This window comes from Jaculus jaculus, chromosome 15 (genome assembly GCF_020740685.1).
Source record: "Jaculus jaculus isolate mJacJac1 chromosome 15, mJacJac1.mat.Y.cur, whole genome shotgun sequence".
NCBI lineage: Eukaryota > Metazoa > Chordata > Mammalia > Rodentia > Dipodidae > Jaculus > Jaculus jaculus.
In genome coordinates this window covers 75,912,279-75,931,486 of record NC_059116.1, presented here as the reverse complement: position 1 = coordinate 75,931,486, position 19,208 = coordinate 75,912,279, and the positions used below count along the sequence as shown (strand labels likewise).

At 36.9% G+C, this 19,208-nt stretch overlaps 1 protein-coding gene across 1 annotated transcript in view; it reads left to right on the top strand.

The window, feature by feature from the left end:
• The first annotated feature begins 3,189 nt into the window (after positions 1-3,189).
• Positions 3,190-19,208, top strand: part of LOC101614409 (aldo-keto reductase family 1 member C1) — a 28,939-nt gene continuing 12,920 nt past the window's right edge. The window contains exons 1-7 of the mRNA XM_004662412.2: positions 3,190-3,273; positions 5,704-5,871; positions 8,389-8,505; positions 9,330-9,407; positions 10,721-10,843; positions 13,705-13,814; positions 14,475-14,640. Of these exons, the coding sequence (XP_004662469.2) occupies positions 3,190-3,273; positions 5,704-5,871; positions 8,389-8,505; positions 9,330-9,407; positions 10,721-10,843; positions 13,705-13,814; positions 14,475-14,640 (846 nt within the window). The remainder of the gene's footprint in view (positions 3,274-5,703; positions 5,872-8,388; positions 8,506-9,329; positions 9,408-10,720; positions 10,844-13,704; positions 13,815-14,474; positions 14,641-19,208) is intronic.

Genomic DNA, 19,208 nt, shown 5'->3' with positions numbered 1-19,208 from the left:
TGGTAATTCCTCCAGAGGTGTTTGTTTTGCTGAGGATGTGCTTCGATATCCAAGGCCTGATACCATTCCATATCAATTTTCAGATCATGTTTTTCTATCTCTGTGAAGAATGATGCTGGAATTTTTATTGGTATTGTTTTAAATCTGTATATTGCTTTTGGTATGATTGTCATTTTCACAATGTAAATTCTGCCTATCCAGGACCATGGGACGTCTTTCCAACTTCTCAATCCCTCTTCAATTTCTTTGTTGAGTGTTTTTATGTTATATATGTCTTTCACATCCTTGGTTAGTGTTATTCCAAGGTATTTGATTTTTTTGTTGGTGGTGTTATTGAAAACAGGACAGTTTTGCTAATTTCCTTCTCTGTATCTTTGTCCTTTGCATATAGAATGGCTACTAATTTTTGTGCATCAATTTTGTGTTCTGCTACTTTGCTGTAGGAATTAATCACCTTTAAGAGTTTTGAGATGGAGGCTCTCAGGTCACTTATGTATAGGATCATGCCATCTGCAAATAGGGATAATTTGACTTCTTCCTTTCCAATTTCTATCCCTTTTATTTCTTTCTCCCATCTTATTGCTTGGGCTAGGACTTCTAGTACTATGTTGAAGAGCAGAGGTTAAAGTGGGTACCCTTGTCTTGTTCCTTATTGCAATGGGAATTCTATGAGTCCTTCCTCACGTATTACCTGGACTTTAGGCACTTTATACATACCTTTATTTTGTGAAATATTAACTGTCCATGCCCATTTTCTCCAATGTTTTGATAATTAAATGATGTTGTATTTTGTTGAAGGCCTTTTTGCATACATTGAAATAATCATGTAGTTTTTGTGATTAAGCTTATTTATGTGGTATATTACACTGACAGAATTTGTATGTTGAACCAACCCTGCATTACTGGGATAAAACTTATTTGATCAAGGTGCATAATGCTTTTGATGTGTTGTTGAATTAAGTTTGCCAGGATTTTGTTCAGGATCTTTGCTTCTAAATTCATTGAAGATATAGGCCTATAGTTTTCTTTGCTTGTTGTATCTCTGTCTGGTTTTGGCATTAGGGTGGTACTAGCTTCATAAAAGGATTTGGGGAGATTTACCTGTTGTCTGATAATGTGGAACACTTTGACAAAAATTGGTTTCAGTTCTTCCATAAAGGTTTGATAGAATTTGATATAGAAAACATCTGGTCCTGGACTCTTCTTTTTGGGAAGGTGTTTGATTACTTTTTCAATCTTGATCTGTGTGATAGGTTTGTTTGGGAGATTAATCTGGTCTGAGTTTAGATTTGGTAGGTGGTATGTGTCCTGGAATTTATCTATTTCTTCCAGATCATCCAGTTTTGTAGATTAGAGGTCTTGGAAGCATGTCCTGATGAGTCTTCCAATTTCACTTATGTCTTATGTTTTAATCTTCACTTTTTCAATGCTAATTTTGTTAAATTCAGTGTCTTTTTTGTATCTTATCTTATCTTATCTTATTATTAGTTTGGTTTATTGAGATAGGGTCTCACTCTAGCACAGGCCGACGTGGAATTCACTATGTAGACTCAGGGTTGCCTCAAACTCACAGCAATTCTCTTATCTCTGCCTCCTGAGTGCTGGGATTAAAGGCTTGCACCACCATGCCTGACCTTAATGTGTCTCTTCTTTATTGCTTGATCAAATTGTTTATTTTTTCAAAGAACCAGCTCTTTGTTTCATTAATATTCTTAATTATTTTCTTAGTTTCCAATTCATTAGTTTCTGCTCTAATCTTGATTATTTCTTTCTGTCTGAACTTTTTTGGGTTCAATTCTTCTTGTTTTTTCAATGCCTTTTCATAGGTGGTTAGGTTATTGATTTGGAATTCCTTTGTCTTTGTTATGAAGGCATTTAGGTCTATGAATTTTCCCCTAAGGATTGCTTTCATTGTATCCCATAAGTTTTGACACAATGTGTTTTCATTGCCATTCAATTTTAGAAATTTTGCTACTTCATTTTTTATTTCATCCTTTACACATTTATTGTTTAAATGTGTGTTGTTCAGTGTCCAGGAGTTAATGGAGTTCCTGGTGGATCTCTTGTTAATTTCTATCTTTATCGTATTGTGTTCTGATTTCATGCAGGAAATTATGTCTGTTTCCTAAATATATACAGGCAGGCTTTATGGCCCCATAATATGATCTATTTTGGAGAAGGTTTAATGAGCTTCTGAGAAGAATTGTTTATTCTGTAGATTTTGGATAGAATGTTCTGTAAATGTCTGTTAGGTCTAGTTGGTCTATGTTGTTGTTGAGCTCTCTTATTTCCCTGTTGATTTTCTGTTTGGATAATCTATCTACTGATGATACTGGAGTATTGGACTCCATAACTATGATGGTGTTGGTGTTTATTTCTGGTGTTTTTTTTTTTTTTTTAATGAATTTGGTGCACTTGTGTTTGGTGCATAAAAGTTGATGATTATGATATCCTCTTGGATCATTCCTGTGATGAGTAAGAAGTGGCCTTCTTTGTATTTATTATTTTTTTTATTCTATTTTATCCCATATTATAGTAATGACTGCTTGTTTCTTATTTCTGTTCCCCTGGAATATCATGTCTTGGAGAGTTTCTCCTTTGGTCAAATGTGTTTGGAATTCTGTTATTTTTTTCTATCTTGGTGGGATTCTCTTTTGTGAGGGTGAGAAAGTTTTCTTCAATAATTTTGTTGAATTAGTTCTCCATGCCTTTGGTCTGAATTTCTTCCCCTTCTGGTATACCCGTCATCTGAATGTTGGGATGCTTAAGGGTATCCAACAGTTCCCTCATGTTCTCTCCACAAAAATTTTTGTGCTTATTCAGGCTTTTGAACTTGTGAATAGTTTCTTCTGTCTTGTCTTCCAGTTATGAGGTTCTGTTCTCCACATGACTGTCTCTGTTCTTGACAGCTTCTGGAGAAGTTTTTACTTGTTCAGTTTGGTTTGTATTAATAATTGCCTTTTTCTATATAGTATCCATTCCTCTATTCAAATCATTTTCTGATTTTCTTGCTGCTTCTTGGAATTTGTCCCTGCACTTATTTATGTCTTAATTGAGCTTAGCCACATGTTGACAAGATGTTCTCATTCAGACCTTTGACAAGCTGTTAGCTAATAATTAATCTGGTTTCATCATCCATAAAACAGAAGACAAAATTGCGTTGGCCTAGTGAAGGAAGAGTGACAGATGATGAACTCCAAAGATCACTGTGTGAAACTAAATGATGGTCACTTCATTCCTGTGCTGGGTTTTGGCACTGCTTTACGAAAAATGGTAAAAATGGTGATGCTGGGGTTGAGTGGGCAAAGGAAATAGAGCTAGAATGAGTATATGCGTGCCTGAATTGTGAAGATACTAACTTCTGTGTGACTCTGGAGTCCTGAGTATTCTCTATTCATCAGGCTAAAGCTATGTGATGTACAAGAGAGAGTACTTCCTGCAGCATCATGGTGTGAATGGGTGGCTACATGCTGATTATTTGGGCACTTTTCCTTTTTTTCAGTCTATTTCAGAACTTGGTAGAAAAGATGAGACAGTCATCAAGATTGCCACCTGAAAAGCCATGCCATTCAGCCTTAATTTGTGTGTTTGTTTCATTTGGGTTTCTCTTTTGGGCATTATTCATTTCAATCATTTACAAAAATTTTAAAAATTAAGTTTTGTTACTCTTTGTCACTCCCTACAAATTTAAGATACTAGTCATTTATGAAATAAATCCTACATTTTTTTTCTGCTTATCTCTTCACTCCTGAATAGAAGCTTCATAATTTCATATGATTTCACTTTTTAAATGTTTTTTAAATTTTACTTATTTATTTGAGAGTGACAGACAGAGAGAGAAAGAGGCAGATACAGAGAGAGAGAATGAGTGCACCACTGCAAATGAACTCCAGACGTGTGTGCCTCCTTGTGTGTCTGGCTAACGTGGGTCCTGGAGAATCAAGCCTCGAACCAGGGTCCTTAGGCTACACAGGCAAGTGCTTAACTGCTAAGCCATCTCTCCAGCTTTGATTTCACTTTTCTATTTCTGCTTTTGTTACTATGCTTTGGGGGAAATGTTCAGATAGTTATTGTTGTGCTGGCACATTGATAGTTTTAATACAGATGATATGGTTTTGCTATTTCATTTTTTTTTTAATTTCTAAAAGCATTCTACAAAGCTTTAGACACCAAAACATCTTTCCAATGATATTAAAAATACACTAGTAAACATGCCCCCCCAAGCATAGCTAACAAAAGCTTATCCTGATGTATTTAGCTGATTGTTTGTGTTTATTTTTCTCATAACTTTGTAGATTTAGGCTTCACATTAAGACCTCTGACCTTTCTCAGTTGAGGGTGAGAATTGAAACCAACTTCCATCTGTGCCTGTCAATAAGTAGTCTGTTGTACCAGCATCATGAAAGCTCTGAGCTTTCTGCCGTGTATAATGTTGGTGTCTTTGTTGAGAATCTGTGGCTTGAAATCACTTGTATTTTTGTGATTTGTCTAGTCTCTTGCATTGGTCTGTATAAATATAGTGCATCTGGCTTTATATAGAAACTGAGCAATCTGACCTGGGCTGTTACTTTGCAAGCAAGCACATTTAACCAAGGAGCAATCTCTCCAGCCCCTTGTTTGTTTGTTTGTTTGTTTGTTTGTTTGTTTGTTTTTTAATTCTAGAAATCTTTGCTTCTTCTAGAAGAAAACATTCAGGTAAACTTTTGGTGTACTGGTAGTAGAGATGAGATGCACGAAAGAATTAGTACTGCTGTTCAGCTACAGGGTAGCACTGTGCTCCTCATTAGAACTACTGGATGTGGGCTAAGTCAGAATCTTCCACTGTAGTGCTCATAACTCAGAATTTTGCAGGAAAGAAAACTATGACACAGTGTTAATAAATAATGGTTCCCAACATTGGTACATGCATGACTTGTTTCGTTTAACATGTTCTATAACAGATAAAGGATTAATAACATCCTTGCAAATTTTTCCTTTGTAAGCATCTTAGAACACTGTCACCACGAAATGTCAGGATTGGCATCAAGGAAGGTCAGAAAGACCAAGAATTGCATTCATTGTGAGTTCCTTAAATGTGGGATTATGCAATTCCTGAAATACATAGAAAAGTATGGACTTATTGACATGATCATCCTCTCACAAATATAATTTTATTATTTATCCAAATTTTTTAAAAATTCATTAAAAATTTAGCTTTAATTATTTTTTGCTAGTTACTTTTTTATTGAAAACTTCCATAATTGTAGACAATAACCCATGGTTTCCCTTCCTCCCCCCATTTTCCCCTTTGAAACTCTGCTCTCCATTAATCCCTTCTCCCTCCCAATCAGTCACTCTTTTATTTTGATGTCATGATCTTTTCCTGCTATTATGATGGTCTTGTGTAGGTAGTGTCAGGCACTGCAAGGTCATGGATATCTAAGCCATTTTGTGTCTAGGGGGAGCACGTTGTAAGGAGTCCTACCCTTCCTTTGGCTCTTACACTCTTTTTGCCACCTCTTTCACAATGGACCCTGGGCCTTGGAAGATACTAGTCTTGTAAGTTGGAAAGACCCAGGCAAAGTTGGGTGAGCTTATGAAGCCAAATATAGAACTTATCAAAGTCATGATGCAAAACTGATTCTTGTGAAAATCACCCATGTACTCAATGAATCTTTAATTACACAGATCTCTCAATACACCATTTATTTATTTTTTTTTTAGACCCTCAAGAGTGAGGCTTTGAAGGCCACCCAGTTAGCTATAGATGCTGGGTTCCGCCACATTGATACTGCTGATGTGTACCAAAATGAGGAGCAGATAGGACTGGCTATCCAAAGCAAGATTGCAGATGGTGTTATAGAAAGAGCAGACATATTCCTAACTTCAAAGGTATTGTATGTGTATGGTGTTAAATATACTTCAGACTCTCCTCTCTATCTCTCTGCCTCCTTCTCTCTCTGTCTGTTTCTCTCAAATAAATAAATAAAAATAAACAAAATAAATAAATAAATAAATATACTTCAATAATACTGCGGAAGATTCTGTTAGTATCTGTTAAACCCAACTGATGATGTATGGTATAATTTATCTCTAAATTCTTCTATGATTTTACTTCGGAAGACACATTTTGGTGTGAGTGTTGGGTATTGAAGCCTCTCATTGTTATTAGTTCAGGACTTACAGGGACTTAGTAGTACTGTCGTGTTGCTGGAACAAAACACGTGGCCAGAGCAGCTTCTGGATGGAAAGGGCTCTGACTTAACATTTCAAGGTAAAATTTCCTTTTGGTTCGGAAAGACAGGGGATGCCACATCTTATATCCACCAAGAGCAAACAGCAAGAGTAAACTCGATGAATCAATAGAACGAAGCTATAGTACGCCCAAGGCCAGCCTCCAGCAATGTGCCTCTTCCAGCAAAGCTCTGCTTCCCAAAGGCTCCATCAGGTGGGATTAAGAATAAGGCTTACTTACAAACAGATGAGGCTGTGAGAGACTCTTTTGACTTAAACCAGCTGCATGGCCTTTCATGCATTTTAAAGTTTCCTTTATGAAATTGGAAGACCCTAGATTTGGTGCATAAATATTTGCAATAGTTACAGTCTTTTAATGAATTTCCTCTTTATTTATATGAATTGGCCCTATTTATGTCTTCTAACTAGTTTTGGGTTTAAGTCTACACTATCACATATGAAAGTCACTATGATAGCTAGCTTGTGGCTTCCATTTTCTTGGTAGGTTGTCTTCAAAACCTTAGCAGTATTTGGAGACCTGTCCTACTTATATGAGTTTCTTAGATTCAACAGAAACTTGGATATGGATTTTTATTGGGACATTCATCTGCATCTATACTGGGTTAAGTCACACTGCATTCAAGGGCATAGATCCAGGTTTGCATCACTGACTGTTTTCTGTCTCCTCTCATTGGTAGCGGTCCCCATCTTCAACTGAGAATAGTACTTGAGTTCCATGGTCTGCTGCATTGGGCAGTATCGATTGTTTCCCAGACCCACTCTGCTCATCTAGTCCTCTCATGAAATATATTCTTTTCAGTGTTCTCATCACTGAAACTGCTTTTTTCTTCTGCTATGGACTGCATTCTTACAAAAATTTTTGCAATGCTGGCTTGTTGATCATAAACACTTTTAGTTTGTACTGATCTTAAAATTTTCTTAATTCATGGATATATCTATTTAAACAGATTACTTTGGCCTTTGATGGGTTTAGTAATTTCTGTTGACATTTATTTACTCTTGGCTTAAAATACATAAGTCTATGCTTTCCTAGCTTTTGTGATTGTTGATAACATATTTACCCCATAATTTTATGTCTCTATATGTGAGTTGACATTTGTCCCTTAAATAATTTAGTATTGTGTTTTTTCTTGCATTGCATCTTGACATTTTCCCCATGGTATGTCATAGAGAGGATTTTCTCTGGTCATGTCTTTTTGAGGCTCTAAATTCTTACTATATTTTGATGTATATTTATTAACAGGTTTGAGAAATTATTTTTTTTCCTTGAGGTAGGGTCTTGCTCTAGCCCAGGCTGACCTGGAATTCACTATGGAGTCTCAGGGTGGCCTCAAACTCACAGCCATCCTCCTATCTCAGCCTCCCGAGTGCTGGGATTAAAGGCATGTGCCATCACGCCTGGCAATTTCAGAAATTCTTGATGAAATTTTTTTCCTAGGTTTTCTAGTTATTTGACTTTATCACAGCTCTTTTCTATCCCATGGATTCCTAAGTGTGACCTCTTGAATATATCCCAGACTTGTTAGAAGTTTACATCTTCTTTGATATTTTTATCTCTCCATGTGGAATGGATGCTTGGTGTCCTTAAAGGCACTACATGGAATCTGCTCAGATACATTTGCTGTGGTTGGGTGCACAGCCCAGTATCTTTGCCTGCTGAGAGATTTTCAAAACTATTTTTTAAAGTCTAATCTCACTTTTATCATTCAGATAAAATTCAGAGAAAAATAAAAAACATGTTTCTGATATTTAATAAAAAAGTAAATGAAATGTTCTGTGCTGTATTTAGCATAAACTAAAATGCTCAAAATATTTTCCCTCGTTATTAAAATGGGTACCATTGAGGTAATTGATGAGAACAACTTTATAATCTCAGTGAAGTATATTTATCATAACATAAGTTATATTTATTGACAAATTTTTATCTAAAATAATTTTCTTTCATTTCTCATTAAACTTGTTCAGAGTAACCAAATGCATGTGTGGATTTACATGGATAAATCATACTCACAGGTATTAATGATGGAAGTGAGTGTTTCTCCACTGTGTATCCCAGTTTCTAACCAGTTGAAAAACTCTCAATATTAAGCAATGAACCATACAAATCTACATAGTGTATTAACACAGGACAATTCACATTATCAACCTCTCTAGCTTTGGTGCACTTGCCTGAGACCAGAACTGGTCAGACCCACCTTGGAAAGGTCACTAAAAAGGCTTCAAGTGGATTATATTGATCTCTATCTTATTCATCACCCAGTTGCGATGAAGGTAGGCTATTGCTATTATCAATTATGTTATCTTCATTATTAATATGACTATCCCTATTATGGTGTTTGAATTAAACTATTAAATTCATATAGGTGTATTTTCTGTGTAGTAGAATAAGTCAAGGTAGTTTTACAAGAGTCTGTTAGTTTATGTAATTGCAGTATGCAAGCAACTGACATGTTAACATATCATGGGTTCTGTTCAGAAACATCACTGTTTTCCCATCCACTGCTTGTGTATTCATAGAGCATTATTTGTTGTTGTTGTTTTGTTTTTATCCCAGCCATTTTAATTTGGAGAAAATATGGCTCAGATGGAGTACAAAGGTCCTTGCAAATCAAAATTGATTAAAATGACTTAGAAAAGTAACCTGATTGCTCATATGTGTTTTACTTACATGGAATTCTACCCTTAATGTGCTTGGGCAACCTAACAGCACTGATTATGGATCCATTAGCCTTGCTTCCAGATTACAATTCATTATTGTGGGATACCAAGATCTAATATTAACTGTCTTTCCCAGGGAAATAGAGACAGTTTTCAGGGGAAAGCACAGGGACATAAAATGTAATATATTAATTAGGACTCTATCAGGACCTGGGGACATACTATGTAAAACACATACTATACATGGAAGAAAGTAGAAGACTGTCACCAAGACTCATTTACTAGGGGCTTCACACATGGCTTGTAAAAGAATATGCAACTTTTTCCTTTAGGTACTTTACACAGATTTATTCCCCGGAACTACATTTACTGTGAGCTATTACTATGTGTCGATAAAGAAGCTCTGGAAAATATCTTAATGTTTATTTCTATTCTAGCCAGGAGAAGAATATTTCCCATTGGATGAGCATGGAAAATTGGCATTTGATACAGTGGATCTCTGTGCCACATGGGAGGTGAGTGATTAGCATGTTGAGCTACAGAGACATTGAGAAACAGTCATATTACAGTTTTACATGTTTTGTTGTGGAAAACTATGACATCTATAAGAGCTCTCTTGCTTAAATGGTTTAATATAGACAAATAGGGGAAATGGTGATAGTTATATATTTTCTATCATATATAATGTTGTTTTTTACTTATAAGGAGAAAATAGGGATTATTTTCCTTGCTGACCCTGACTTTTCTCCCTATGTTTTAAATTAGTTTTACTCTTCTTAACAATAATGCCAACCAACTTCACTTTTCCTTGCTTGGCAATGTTGTTTTCATCAATATGAACTTGCATGTATATGAATATAAAACTACATCAGTTACCTTATCATTGCTAAGAGAAAATAACCAACTACATGCAGGTTAAGGGTGGAAAGAGTTTCTTTCTTCTCATGGAAGGAGAAGCATGGCAGAAGTGGACAGGATCGCATCATCATGAGAAAGTCAGCCTCAGTAGTTTGTAAGAATCCATGGAAGTCTCCCAGGGGTGACATACTTCACCTAGCAAGGCTCCACCGCCTCAACATCCCACAATCTTCCCTACCATGCAAAACATGAAGATATGGGGACATTAAAACCACCACAATACACCCCTGACCCCCAAAGACTCACAGCCATCTCATGACACAAAAAGAATTCAGTGCAACTTCAGTCTTTATCAGTGTTAAAACTGTTCAAAAGTCCAAAGTCCTATCTGAGACTCAAACAAGCCTTTTAACTCTGAGCCCTATAAAAGCAAAACATAGTTATATACTTCTAACATATAATGGCACAGAGAAGCATTACCAAACCAGAAGGTAGGAATAGGGGAGTAGCAAGGAAAATTGGACCAACACAAGACCAAAACCCAGCATGCAAACATCAAATCCTCCAGCACCATGTCTGGTATTTTGGAGTCATGGTGAAATCCTTTGGCTGGCAAAAGGCATGGGTAGCCTCTTAAAGAATTAAGGGTTCTGTTTTCAGCCTATAGATTTAGGAGGAGGACTATTATGGTGGGGGGAGCACAGCAGATATCTGGCATCATGTCACAAGGAAGTTAGATTAAAGAAAACAAGTGGGGCTGGGCTACAATGCCTCAAGGCTTGCTTGCAGTCAGTGGGACACTTCCTTCAGCAAGGCATTACCTCTTAAAAGTTCCACCACCTTCTTTAGCATCACCTCCACCTTCAGATTAGGTATTCAAATGCATGAGACTATTTGGGACATTTTATATTAAATAAACACAGTCACAACAACCAACTACATGGGTTACTATTCATCTTTTCCTCTCCAGGCCCTGGAAAAGTGTAAGGATTTAGGATTAGCCAAATCCATTGGAGTGTCCAACTTTAGCAGAGGGCAGCTGGAGATGATTCTGAACAAGCCAGGACTTAGGCATAAGCCTGTCTGTAACCAGGTGAGATTCCTTGACCTGTTTTCCTCCTCTTCATCATTCCCATGTTCCTACACTACCTCTTCTATGAACTATAAGGTATTAAGTAAATAGCCTTTGTGCCAAGTTCACAGAAGTTTCTTAATGCATCATTCCTTGGTATAGAGAAAGTATTGGCTGGGCATGGTGGGGCACACCTGTAACCCAGCACTTGGGAGGCAGAGGTAGGAGGATCGCCATGAGTTCAAGGCCACTCTGAGACTACATAGTTAATTCTAGGTCAGCCTGGACCACAGTGAGACCCTACCTTAAACCCCCCTTCCCCCAAAAAAGCACTGGTAGTAAGGGACAATCATGAGTGTATTGCTAAAATTTGCATGGGTTTTATGTATTAAGTGCAACCAAGTTGAACTGTAGTATTTAGTGACACATAGAGAAAATGCACTTACATAGCCAAAGTTTGAATGTTGAAGGTGCTGTGGAGGGAACTATGTATGCCTAACAGGCCATGAAAAAATGGAATAGAAATAAAAAAATGAAGAGAGATAAGTGGTAATAATTTATGAGGTCTTTAAATGCTTGAACATGTCTTGCCATTTTTGATCTCTTATGTCAGGCTGCAAAGCATAAACAGAGGAACAAATGGCTATTAGGAGAGTCTTCCAGGTTAGATGGAGAAAATGTTCTGTTGAGGTTGATACTGATGGTCAATTAAATCAACTCTCAGGAATCTGTAGCAAGTATACAGCTGACCTTGTAAGTGACCATACACATTTATCCTCACTGTTGGCCTCTACCACATGAATTCTCCAAGTTCCTCTACCACATGAATTCTCCAAGTGCCTCTACCACATGAATTCTCCATGTTCCTCTACCACATGAATTCTCCAAGTTCCTCTACCACATGCATTCTCCAAGTGCACCTCTTTTGTGCTCTTACTTTGTAGCTACTTATACTAAAGTATTAAGAGTCTTCTATTGGAATTATATCTTATACAACTTAGGTATATGTTGTGTAATAATTCAGCACTTCATTTTCAGCTATAAATGTTAAGAAATCTGTTTATGACTCAAAACCATTTTTTGATGCTCAGATTTTCAAACACGGAGAAAATTGAAATAAAGATGCAAAACAGCTATAGTTCTCTGCCTGTATTCAAAATCATTGACATTTTTCCAAGTTGCTATGTTGTGAATATGATTATGTGGACACATACTTTTCTAATATTTTGATGTGCTTGTTCAAAGTTAGTGAAAGACATCATTAATTACCCGTTTAGAATATAAACATCAGGGCTGAGGAAATTGCTCAGTGGTTAAAAGCACTTACTTCCTAACACTGCTGGCCTGGGATTCAATTCCCTGGTATGCAGGTAAGCCACGTGCACAAAGTAGCACCCACATCTGGAGTTCGCTTGCAGAGGTAAGAGGCCCTGGCAGGACTGTTCTCTCATTTCTCAATCAATCCTTCTCTTCTTTTCTGATTGCAAATTCTTAACTAAAATATTTAATAAAATGACTTCAGAAATCATCTGCTCAAACCAAAAAGTATTCTCTTCCATAGTTATGTTTATTGCATTATTAAATATAAGGAAATTATAATCATTCCTTCTTATCATTTAATATGCAGTTCATAGTCAAATTTAACATTGTATTCTTATAATACTTTTTGTAACCTTCCATCTGATTTTGGATCACACAGCTTTCTGTCATATTTCTAATGTCTTTCACTTTATACCAGTCAGTCTTGATTCCCCACATAGTCTAAAAGTGGATTGTCTACTATTCTGGTTTATCAGAGTTTGTTTTTAATGAAAGCTATTTAGTTCTCTATTTGAAGCTTCCTCAAATAAAAAGTTGGCTCTAAATGAATTATTACCTTAGCATTATATAACTCATCTGGAAAATGACCTTGGCATTTCTCCTCAAGTCTCAGATGATGCCACTGACAGGCTGTGCTATGAGCAATGCTTGTTTGCCTCACCTGATACAGCTAATCCCAGCCAGGGGCCATCATTGTATAGATAAATTGGCCACATTGCAATTACTAGAAACTTTGTAATCATCTTCAACAGAGGAAGTTCCTATTTAATAACCAGCTCCTATATTATGTTTAAGACCTCTCCAACCACATTTTCCTGAGTCATTTAGTTGGGCTTTAAAAGCAAGAAATTCATCTTTGCATTGCTCAATATCTTACCTGATATTAAACATTTGTTCACAAAATAAGAATCAGCCACAGTTATTTATATCATACAGGGTAATATTTTTCTTCTAAATTATTCATAGCCCCCAGTGAAAGCACTTATAATAGTGTGCACCATCAGCAGAAGCAAAAATGTTTACTCTCTCTTTTTTTCTGCTTTCTCGGTAGGATGACCATCTAGCCAAAACTGACCTAGAATTCACTATGTAGTCTCAGGATGGCTTTGAACTCATGGAGATCTTTCTACCTTTGCATCCCAAGTTTTAGAATTAAAGGCATGCACCACCATGTCTGCTTATTCTCTGTCTCTTATTTTCTGTTCATTAATATGAACTACAACATTGTAATTATTTTATTCATTAGTATGATTTTCCTTATTACCCTTTTGGTACTGAAATTTCACTAGCAAGAATTCTACAAAATTGTATACTTTACTATCCAGATCATACATCATGAATCTTTGATCAAATTCCTCTTTAATTTTACAGTTCAATACTCAAAGCAACAAGGAACCCTTTACTTATCCAACATCTGTGTTTAATCATTAACATGTCTCTTCATAGTGAAAAATGAGTATTGATCACCAAGATTACATTCCTAGTGTTGGTTTGTGTCAGGAAGATTCTTTCTATTCACTTTTACTATTTATATGCTGTCTTACTATTGTATCCATCTACAGGTCGAATGCCATCTTTATCTCAATCAGAGCGAACTATTAGATTTCTGCAAGTCAAAAGATGTTGTTCTGGTTGCATATGGTGCTCTGGGAACCCAAAGAAACAAAAATTGGTAAGAGGCACTATAAGGGTCACACTTAAGTCACAACTCTCTTTGTTTATTTTTCTTTTTTCTTCTTTCTTTCTCTCTTTCTTTCTTTCTTTCTCTCTTTCTTTCCTTTTTTTTTTTTTTTTTTTTTTTTTTTAGAGGTAGGGCCTCACTCTAGCCCAGGCTGACCTGGAACTCACTGTGGAGTCTCAGGGTGGCCTCGAATTCACGGTAATCCTCCTACCTCTGCCTCCGGAGTGCTGGGATGAAAAGCATGCACCACCATGCCCGGCTCTTTTTATTTTTTGAGGTAGGGTCTCACTCTAGCTCAGGCTGACCTGAAATTCACTATGAAATCTGAGGGTGGCCTTCAACTCTGGGCATCCTCCTACTTCTGTCTCCTGAGTGCTGGAACTAAAGGTGTGTTCCACCACACCCAGCAAGTCACAACTTTAGATGCAATCATTTTAGCCTTTCACTGTTCCATTTTCTATAGTTCATACTCATTGGATAAAGAAGGGGATATTATTTGCTTTTCTAAGAAGATCTCAGCTGAACATGGTATTGTTATTCCAGGCATGACCTTTGATAATCATTATCAACTTGGACACATTCATCTATTTTGGGAGCCTTTGAACAAAACACATAGCCTGTAGGATGCAGCATTTCTACCTTTCATTCTAGGGTAGATAAGAATGCCCCATTTCTATTGGATGATCCAGTTCTTTGTGCCATGGCAAAAAAGTACAAGCGAACTGCAGCCCTGATATCCCTCCGCTACCTGCTTCAACGTGGGACTGTGGTCCTGGCCAAGAGTTTCAATGAGGAGCGGATCAAAGAGAACCTGCAGGTGATGTGTGGGGGCTGGGCATCAGGTATCCTACCCCACGACTTTCAAATGTATGATTCTTTGCAATCCCTCAGGGTATGATTGTGCTAAGCCATTTTACCTGTTATATTCAATGCATGTGTGTTCTATATGCAATCCAACAGTTTTTCTGCTCCACAAATAGCATAGCTGCATGCTAAGGAGGAGAACTAGAGTCATATTGAAAACAAGTTATGTGCCTGGTTAGGTGCCAGCCTAGTTCCCTCCAGTGACCTGTAGTTCTATGTAAATGGCACCTTTTCATTTTATAAAATGAAGAAGCTAAATTATTTCACTTTTAGTGTTAAACAATTCATGGCTTTATTTTGTGTGCTCCTGAATAATGCAAGAATAGCCATACATCTTTTTATTTATTTTTATTAAGTTGAAACTTTGTATGGATACATTATACATAGGTAAATCATTTCCTAACCCCGACCACGACTCCACTGAGGCCCCACTTAGTGGGGTGCTGCTGTTCACGTGGGCTGTGGGCTGTGTAAGCAGCCGTTAGTCACTGGAGAGGGGTACCACTGGGTCGTCCCTACCGCTTTGGGGCTCTTACGTTTTCTCTGCACTTTCTTCCACAAAATTCCCTTGGTAGGTGTGTTTTAAGTTTACTTTAGTGTTCATATACAGCTTCCAGATTTCTGCTTTGGTGCATCACCCTAACACAGGTCGTCAGGCTTGCCATGGGAGAGCGCTCTTGCTCATCTCTCCAGCTCCTCTGTGGCTTCACCTGGGCCCAGGCTGCTGTGCTAGGGCTGGTTCATCTCCTGCAAGAGAGTCAGCTATCTGTTCTTTCTTTTTGATACATTTTGATTTCCTCCGATCTTGCTTCTTTCTGAAAAATAAAAATAGATTCTCCAACAGAGAGTGAGATCAAGATAGGTTAAAGGGGATAAGCATAATTAATTTAGAGAGATTTTGATGGGTGTGGCCTTACTTTTGACAAAAGTCTAGTGGGAGCTTCTTAATGGCGACCATCATCCTGGTCTCGATAGGATTCTGACTTTGTTCCCAGTTCCATCTATAGGTTCTTTTCCACCGATCAAATTTCTTAGCCTATCAGAGAGCCATTAATTAATCACCTAGGATGTATGCCACTATGGCACAGGCGTGTACATCTTGTCAGGCTGCTTGCCTTCCCATATTAGGGTCCCCTGATTGCTCATAGAATTGTTGGCCATTGTCACCCAGAAGCTCATGTAGTGCTTTTTAGCACAAAAAAAGGCAAACAATCTGGGAACTGGCTTCCTTCCAGATTGAGCCAGATGGCTCGATGTTCTGGATCTGAAACAAGTGGGGTCTTCAGCAATAGGGTCTCATGTTTAACCTGACATGGGTAATCAAGTACTTTGACAGAAGCCTGTCTTGTTTTGGGGACCATGGTAGTCTTTCCAATCCACAACTCAATGTAGATTGTAACCAATTTCTGGTACTGGGAGATATAAGCCAGATTAAAATATGTTAGAGTTAGGCTTTATCCCACCCTTTGCAGGGCCCTTCTTCCCAGATGATCCCTCCATACTTCTATTGAAGGTTACATCTTTTAGTCTGCTATCCAGGAGGAAGGTTTCTATGGCAAAAATTCATATTACATTTGTTTTTTTTTATTGTATATCTCCTCCCAACCTCCCATTCCCCACCCCTCAAACCCTTCCATCCCTCTTATATGTCCCTCAAGTTGTTTGTCAGGTATGCCTGCACTCATTCTGTTCCAGTTTAAGAACCCTGTGAGGGAGAACATGCATTTCCTTTTCTGTACATGTGTGAGGTTGCTTAGTATGATCTGTTCCAAGCCCATCCACTTGCCTACAAATTTCATTACAGCATGTTTCCTTACTGCTGAGTAGACTTCCATTGTGTATATGTGCCACATCTTCATTGTCCACTCATCAAATGATGGGCATCTCAGTTGATTCCAATTCTTAGCTCTTTTGAATTGAGAAGCTATAAACATCATTGAGCAAATATCCCTGCAATGCAGAGTGGAGTCATTAAGATAGATACCTAATAGAGGAATGGCTAGGATAATTGGTAGCTCTGCTTTCATCTTTTTCAGAAATCTCCATATTTATTTCAATGGTTGTTGTGAAAGTTTCCACTTCCACTAGCAGTGAATTAGGGTTCCTGTTTCCCCACATCCTCACTAATATTTATTGTCATTTGATTTTTTTAATGATTGTCATCCTTTCTGGAGTAAGGTGGAATCTCATAATTCTTTTAATTTACATTTCCCTAATGGTTAAGGGTGTTGAACATTTTCTTAGGTGAGTATATATATTTGTTTTTCTTCCATTGACAAATCTCTATTGATTTTTTTACCCCATTTTCTGAGTGGGTTGCTTTCTTTTTTTCTTATTGCTTAGTTGTTTAGTTTGTAGATTCTGGATATTAGGCTTCTGTCAGTATTATAGATAATGAAGATTTTCTTCCATACTGTGGGTAGTCTGTTGACTTTGTCAGTGGTATGTTTATTCAAATGCTTTTTAGCTTCATGAGATTCCACCAATTGAGTGATTATTTAATTTCCTGGGCTACTGAGGTATTGTTCAGGAAGTCTTTCCACACTCCTATGTGGTGAAGCGTTCCTCCTAATTTTTCTTCCAGTCATCTGAGAGTTTCAGGTCTTATGCTGAGGTCTTTAATCCATTTGGAGTTGATTTCTGTTCATGTTGAGAGGAGTGGGTCTAGTTGCATTTTCTACATGTGGTTACCCACATTGACCAGCATCACTTGTTGAAGATACTATCTTGTCTTCAATGTGTATTATTTCACTTCTTTGTACAAGATCAAGTAGCTGTAGTTGCTTGAACTAAGAGCTGGGTCTTCAATTCTGTTTCATTTGTCTGTATTTGTATTCCAGTACCATGCTATTTTTGTTAGTATGGCTTTATATAATACCATATAAATTTTGAGATGACTTTGTCTATCTCTGTGAAGAAGGATGCTGTTTTTATATTGGTATTGTATTGAATCCGTATATTGCTTTTGGTAGTATTGTCATTTTAACAATAGTAATTCTACCTATCCAGGAACATGGAAATTCTATACATCTTCTCATAGCTTCCTAAATTTCTTTCTTGAGTGTTTTTTAATGTCAGCATATAGGCCTTTAACCTCCTTGGTTAGTGTTATTCTGAGGCATTTAAATTTTTGTGGATATTTAAAATGGGACAGTCTTGCTTATTTCTTTCTCTGTATATTGATCTTTTGTGCATAGGAAGGCTACTGATTTTTATAAGTTGATTTTGTACCTGTCAATGGGCTGAAGGAATTTGTTACCTTTAGAAGTTTTGTGGGAGAGTCTTTCTGGTCACTTATGTATAGTACCATGTCATCTGCAAATAGGGCTAGTTTGATTTATTCCTTTGCAATTTGTGTCCTCTTTATATCTTTCTCCTGCCTTATTGCTTGGGCTAGGATGTCTCATACTAAGTTGAATAGCAGTGGTGAGAGTATTACCAATATTAATGAGAAGTACTTGAGTCTTTCCCCATTAAGTATGATTTGGGCTTTAAGTGCTTTGTATAGACACTTTTATTATGTTGAGATATAAACCCTCCATGCCTAGTTTTTCCAGTGTTTTGATAATTAAGTGATGTTGTATTTCATCAAAGGCCTTGTAGGCATCTATTGAAATTATTATGTGGTTCAAGTGTTTATTTATGTGATGTATTATGTTATTCAATTTCTGCATCCCAGGGAGGAATCCTGCTTCATCAACATGGATAATGCTTTTGATGTGTTATTGAATTCAGCTTGTGAGAATTTTGTCCAAGATTTTTGCATCCTAGTTCATCAGGGGTATATTTCCATAGCTTTCTTTTCTTGCTATATCTCTGTCTCATTTTGGTATTAGGATGATGCTAGCTTTATAGGAAATTTGAGTAGCATTCTCTGCACTCTGACTATATAAAATAGCTTGAGAAAAAGTGGTTTAAATTCTTCAATGAAGGTTTGATAGAATCTGGTTGAGAATCCATCAGGTCCTGGACTTTTCCTGTTGGGAAGGGTTTTGATTACATTTTTAATTTTTTGGATATAATAGGTTTGTTTAGTAGATTTATCTGGTCTAAATTTAATTTTAAGAGGTTATATGTGTCCAGGAATTCATTCATTTCCTCCAGGTTATCCAATTTTGTGGAGTAGAGAGTTTGGAAATATGTCCTGACGATTCTTCCCATTTCCTTAATGTCTATTGTGACTTCTCCCTTTTCATCTCTAATTTTGTTAATTTGAAACTTCTCTGTTTTTATTTGATCAAATTAGCCAGATGTTTATCATCTTGTTTATTTTTCCAAAGAACCAGCTCTTGGTTTTATCAGTTTTCTTAGTTTCCAATTCAGTCATTTCTACTCTGATCTCAATTATTTTGTTCCATGTGGAACTCTTAGGGTTGGATTATTCTTGATTTCCAATGCCTTTAGGTAGATGGTTGGGTTATAAATTTGAGCTCTCTATGCCTTTGTTATGAAGGCATTTAATGTTACAAATTTTCCCCACCAAATTGCTTTCATTGTGTCCCATAAGTTTTGGTATGCTTT